At 59.2% G+C, this 6,000-nt stretch overlaps 1 protein-coding gene across 1 annotated transcript in view; it reads right to left on the minus strand.

The window, feature by feature from the left end:
• SCYL1 (SCY1 like pseudokinase 1) overlaps window positions 1-5,750 on the minus strand; it is a 12,543-nt gene extending 6,793 nt beyond the window's left edge. The window contains exons 1-8 of the mRNA XM_080641901.1: window positions 5,563-5,750; window positions 5,086-5,226; window positions 4,801-4,923; window positions 4,497-4,723; window positions 4,047-4,137; window positions 3,813-3,968; window positions 975-1,133; window positions 20-127 (exon numbers count right to left, since the gene is read on the minus strand). Coding sequence (XP_080498027.1) covers window positions 20-127; window positions 975-1,133; window positions 3,813-3,968; window positions 4,047-4,137; window positions 4,497-4,723; window positions 4,801-4,923; window positions 5,086-5,226; window positions 5,563-5,673 — 1,116 coding nt within the window. The 5' untranslated portion in view covers window positions 5,674-5,750. The remainder of the gene's footprint in view (window positions 1-19; window positions 128-974; window positions 1,134-3,812; window positions 3,969-4,046; window positions 4,138-4,496; window positions 4,724-4,800; window positions 4,924-5,085; window positions 5,227-5,562) is intronic.
• Between the last annotated feature and the right edge of the window lie 250 nt (window positions 5,751-6,000).

Here is a 6,000-nt window from a genome sequence, read left to right on the forward strand (position 1 = left end):
AGGGGCTGGCCGGGGCTACCTGCTGTAGGAGGCGGATGCGCATGGCCCGATCAGTGGATGAGAACATCTTGACCACGACAGGGATGATCTTCTGCTGATACTCCTCAGCACTGAGGAACTTGCCCACCTGAGGGGAGGAGCAGAAAGGGCTCAGCTGCAGCCACAGAATGGGAGCTGTCACTAGGCTTATGTAACTCCTGCTGCTCTCCCAGGGTGGGAATGGAGTGATGGGGCGGGGGGGGGGGGGGAGCAGTCACTTCCTCAGCAGCCACTCTGCCCCTATTCCTTTTCAGTTAGCCCTGCCCTTGACCTTTCTGGGTCAGCCTTCCTTAGGAGGCTGATGATGGAAGTGCTGCGCCCCTCTCTATCCTCAGGTACCTACAAGCCAAATGCACACACAACTCTGCTTACAATTTCTGGGGGTTCCCAGTGATACAGGACTTGCTTGCTGCCTTCCCTACTTCCTGCACGCCAAGTCCCTTCAGGAGAAAGGTTCTGGGCAGAACAGGGAAAGGCAGGTGCCCAGTTAAGGGCAGACTGGGATCTGAAGAAGGGGATGAGGACCTAGCCCACAGAAGGAGATCACGTGGTCACGAGGGAGGATGGAGTGAGGTGGTGAGCAGGTGATCCCCTGGGCCCTGGGAACCAGGATGGGATCACAGGTCGGACAGGAGAACTGTCTTGGTGACATGGAGGAAGGACTGAGGGCTCTGAAGGGGTCTTTGGAGAAAGAATTTTGGAGGAACAGGGTTTCCCCTCCCCAAAGACCAAAAGTCCCCTCATATGGGCTTGGGCCTGCCCTAACCAGCTCATTTGGGCTTGGCGCCTGCCCGTCCCTAGAATGGCCCCGCAGGGCTGGCCCCACACTGGGGCCTTCTCTTTTGTGGTTCCGATCCACCAGCCAGCCTCTGGCCCACAGTTCCTGAGCTTTTAGCCTTGCCGTCCCCCCTCACTGAGGCCCCTGGCCCGCTCACCTTGAAGAGGGGGGTGAGGACCACAGCCCCCGCATTCCCAAACTCGAAGGCCGTCAGCAGCTGGGGCAGCACCTTGTGCCGGCAGAAATCCTCGGGGAACGAGTCTAGGCTCTTGCTCAGCTCTTGGAAGAACTTTTGCTTCTCAGCCGGCTCTTTGATCTGCAGGAGTGAGGACGGGACAGGATGCAGGAGGAAGAAAGCAGCCTGGTCATGGCCCTCCCCAGCCACAGGCAAGGACAGGGGGTCACCCCAGCCTGAAGAACTTAAGCTTGTGAGTCCAACTGCCTGGGTTCAAATCCCAGTTCTCCCATTTATCAGCCATGGGACCTTGGGCAAGGTTCCTGCATCTGTAAAATGGGAAAATAACTGTACCACCTCCCAGGGTTGTTCTGAGGATTCAACCAGAAAATGACACAACTGCCAGCACAGTGACTGGCACATCAGAGAGTCGGTCATTCTCATCACTGCCACCTGACCTGTTGCTAGAAAAGCAGCCGCTGTGGGGATCGGGCCCTCTATCAGCGTTGCCTCTACCCACAGCAACCCAAAATGTACCACCAACCCCATCACACAGATGAGGAAACTGAGGCTCAGAGCGGTGAAGAGGCTTACCCATTCCCCTGAGTCTGGCTGGGTTGGGCACAGATGCAACCCCACGCTGGGTGGAGTTCACGTGGGAAAACAGGGCTTAGTTCACCCCCAGACCTGGTCCTTCCACTCACTGAGCCCAAGGAGCCAGGCTGTCAACTGAGTTTCCTTTAGTCCTAACCCCGCAGAGGCCATAATATCCACCACTTGTATTTCTGGAGGACAGACTATATGCTAAACAGGCTTACATACTAAAACCTTTACACAGATTAAATCCTCCTCCTCACAGCTTTATAAAGGTGCCAACATCATCCACATTTCATCCAACAAGGAAGCACCCTGTCCAGTGTGGCTCAGTTGGCTGAGTGTTGTCCCATGCACCAGAAGGTCAAGGTTCAATTCCTGATCAGAGCACATACCCAGGTTACAGGTTCGATCCCTGGTCAAGGTGCATATGGGAGGAAACTGATCAATGTCTCTCTCAAATCAATACAAATATTTTTAAGTCAAAATTTTACTTTTTCATTTATTTACTTTTGTTCATCTTCACCTGAGGATATTTTTTTCATTGATTTTTAGAGAGAGTGAAAGGAAGGTGGGAGGGGGAGAGAAACATCAATGTGAGAGAGACACATCGATTGGTTACCTCCTGCATGTGCCCCGACCAGGCTGGGGATCGAACCTGCAACTCTTTGGTACACGGGTCAACATTCTACCACTGAGCCACACCAGCCAAGGCATTAAAAACCCACCCCGCAAAAAATTATTTTAAATCAAACAAGGAAGCTGAGGCACAGTGCGGGAAAGAAGCTTGTCCAAATTCACACGCTAAGCATCGGTCAGGGGAGGGTTTGACTCAACAGTCTGGGACCCTGGTTGTGCTGCACCCAAGTGCTGTCATTCCACTCACAAACGAGAAGGCTAAGGCTCAAGGTCAGCTGCCAAGACTCGAACCCAGCCCTGCATGATTCCAAGGTTCCTGTGCTCCCTGCTGGACCCTCCCTGCCACAGCCACTGCCAGCCCAGGAGGGGCGGTCTCCGGAGGGGATGAAGAGGACCTGATTGGCTCTCAGGGCGGCAGGCTTGGTGCTCTGACAGCAGGGTTCTGGGGGAGCCAAGGCCAGAGAAAGGCCAAACCACATGCAAGGTGGCACATCCAGTCACGGCTGGGCTCTCCCCACCACCCTGCCGCCTGGACACTGGCCACCGCCTTCTACTGGCCAGAAACAGCCCTTTTCCTATGGAGTCCATCCCAAGGAGAAGGGCAGCCCCGCAGAGCCAGCCATGTGAGAAGAACTCCATGTAACAGAGTTCCCGCTGCCCCCTCGCTGCCCAGGAGGCCACAGGACTCAGTGTTTCCAGCACTTCTTCAAAATGCAGCTCAGGTTCCCCATCCTCCATCAAGTCTATGAGTGCTTGCCACGCCTCCCACTCCAGATTCCCAGGCACCTCTGTGCCCCCCACACAGCCGGGTCAGAGCAGCTGTCCAGAGCAGAGCCTCTCGCCTTCATTCCTACAACTCTATGGGCCAGCAGACAGTACTGTCACCCCCAGCAGATAAAGAAACTGAGGCTCAAAGAGGTTAAGCTGAAGGCTCCCTGCTCACCATCTTCCCATGTGCTGTTCCCTCTGCCTGGAATACTCTTCCCCAGTTACCATCCCATCCCACGTTCACACACTTCGGGTCTCATCTCAGGTATCACCTGAGAGAGCCCTTCGCTGAGCACCTGCCCTGCTATTTTCCTCCCCGGCGCTCATCCCCTCCCAGGGAACACAGGCTTCCTCATGTATGTGTTTTCCGTCCCTCTTCTCCAACGAGAGTTCCCAAGGAGGGGCCTGATCCCTGTTGGATCCTTGAGAGCGGGGATCTAAGTCTGACTCCTTCCTCCACCCTCCTGCCCACACTGCAGCCAGCACAGGCTGGCACACAGCAGGGACAGAGCCAGCATGTATGAGGGGAGTTCATGGCTAGGAACAGTCACTACGCACCTACTGCGTGCCAGGCACCATACTATGCGCTTTAAACTCACTGAATCCTCACCACACCCTTCTAGAAGGTACTGTTATTAGGACTGAGCTTTAGCCAAGGGAGATGCCACAACAAATGAGAGCAGGAGCCAGGGTTTGAACGCAGAGCCTAGCTCCACAGTCCATTGTGGTCTCCGAAGATCTAATTATGAGGGAGCCTGCAAAGTGGGGAGGGGATGGGGTGAGGAATGCAGGCCCAAAGCCCAGGTAGGGGTGGCTCACCTGAATCTCTTCCAGGAACAGGTTGGTCTCCACAAAGCGGTTGTTCATAAACCCACCGGGTGCCCGGCAGTTCTGCAGGAAGCGGGCTGGGTTGGGACGCATCTTGGGGTTGGCTCCAACCAGCTCGCAATAATGGGGCACCAGCGATTTTGGGATCTGCGGGAGAAGGGTCAGTGTCAGGGCAGGGCTGGCTGGCTGGCTGGCAGGGAGGGGTGGGGAGGACCAGACACTCACCTTCCCAGGGTTGCGCAGGGCAGTGGCCCGAGGTAGGGGCCCATTGAAGACTTCCCAGATGAGGCAGCCCAAGCGCCACATGTCAGCTGACCTGAGACAGTGACCAGAGCTGCTGAAGGCCCTGCCACCTGCCAGCACAGGCCTCCAGTCTGCCTTGGGCACCTGGCACACACTGCATGGCAGACCCTGGGCTGTGTCCTTCAGCTGATCCTCCCCCATCAGCTGGTTTCATTGGCCCATTTGACAGATTTTTTAAAATGAGGCTCAGAGAAACAAGGGCATCTGTCTCAGATCACACAACTTTGGAATTCAGAACTGCCTAACCCCAAAGCCTGTGTTTATCCTGCCACACCCCCCTGAGGACAGCATGGGCCAGGGGAGTGCGTGCCAGCCAGTGTAGGGTCCTGAGGCTGCAGGGACTTCCAGAACAGAGCAGCTTGGGGCACCCACCACTTCTCTCTGGCGGCTCTGCCACTGCTGTCAGCCAACTCTGGAGGGTCATACTGCTCAAGCTCGGGGATCCCCTTGCAGGGGGGTGCCCCGCCATTGCCCTGGGCCGAGTACATGTAGTCCAGGCCCCCGAGCTTCCACTCGCCGGCGCGGTCCACGAACACAGCGGCCATGCAGACGTTGTTGTGGATGAGGCTGCAGTCGTTGACGAGGAAGCTGAGGGCTTTCTGGGGGCAGAAGGAGCCATCACAGCCCAGTACCTGCGGCCCCCATCCCTGCTCCCACGGCCATGCCTCCACCTCACCACAATCTGGTGCAGCCCCCAGGACAGCTCCAGCTCCTTGGGGCCACCAGCCTCTGCTCGGGTCTTGAGGTACACGCCCAGCGGAGTCACGGCCTCTGTCACTACGTGGAGGCATTTGTCTGTCTGAGAGGGGACACGGGGATATTAGCGCAGGAGAGGGAAGGGGACGGGAGGTGAGAGACATGACAGGGAGGGAGATGGAAAAGGGGGATCAAATCCCGGGTGCTGGAAAAGAAGGGGTGGACACTGGGAGAAAGTGAGGGGCAGAGACGGGGCAGCAAGTACCTCCAGCCCATCGATGTAGGCCAGAATGTTGGGGTGCCGGAGCGTTTTGAGGCGCTTGAAGGCAGCTTTGGCCACCTGGGTCTGCTCTTCGGCGCCAGGCTTCACATCGTACACGAAGATGGACACCGGGCTGCCTGTGGCCTGGGGAGGGCACAGGGGCCTCAGGGTGTGGGCCGGGCCGGGCTGACCACTCAGCGCCCAGCGGCCCCCAGAGCGGCCCGAAGGGAACCGCCGGCCAGGTCTCTCCCCAGGTCAGTCCTTAGACACAGAGCCAGTACCAAGTGACCCCGGTTCCGTCCGCCTGTCAGTCCTCGGTCCTTCCTCCCGCCACGTCGGCACTGCCCGTCCCCCTCCCGCGGCCCGTTGTCCCGGCGGCTCCGCAGCCACGTCAGGCGGGACGCGACGCGGCAGGCCGGCGGCGCTGACTAGGCGAGACCGAGGTCCGCCGCGGCCTGCGGAGCGCGGGGCCGCGCTCACCTTCTTGCGGCCGCGGTGCAGGGCCCAGGGCCCCGGCGGGCTGCCCTCGGCAGGTTCCGGGCTGAGCTCGAACGGGAAATCCCGGACCGGGTCCCGGACAAAGAACCACATCGTCCCCGCCGCCGCGGGCTCGGGCGCCTCTACTCCGGGTCCTCGGCAGCCCGAGCCGGGGCGGGACGGGGCCTGGGCGGAGCGGAGGCGGGGCCTGTGTCGGTGGGCGGGACAGAAGTTTCAGGGGGCGGGGCACGTGGGCGGAGCAGAGAGACTAACGGGGGGCGGAGCATATGGGAGGGGCAGGGAGGTCGTGCGGGGGCGGAGTCGGGGGCGGGCCGGAGGGGCCTTAGGGGGCGGGGCCAGGCAGGGGGCGGAGCAGAGGGTGGGGAGCGGGGGCGTGACCTGTGGGCGGGGCGAGGTCGGTGTGCGCCGGGCGTCCGCTCA

This window comes from Plecotus auritus, assembly GCF_963455305.1.
Source record: "Plecotus auritus genome assembly, chromosome: 9".
NCBI lineage: Eukaryota > Metazoa > Chordata > Mammalia > Chiroptera > Vespertilionidae > Plecotus > Plecotus auritus.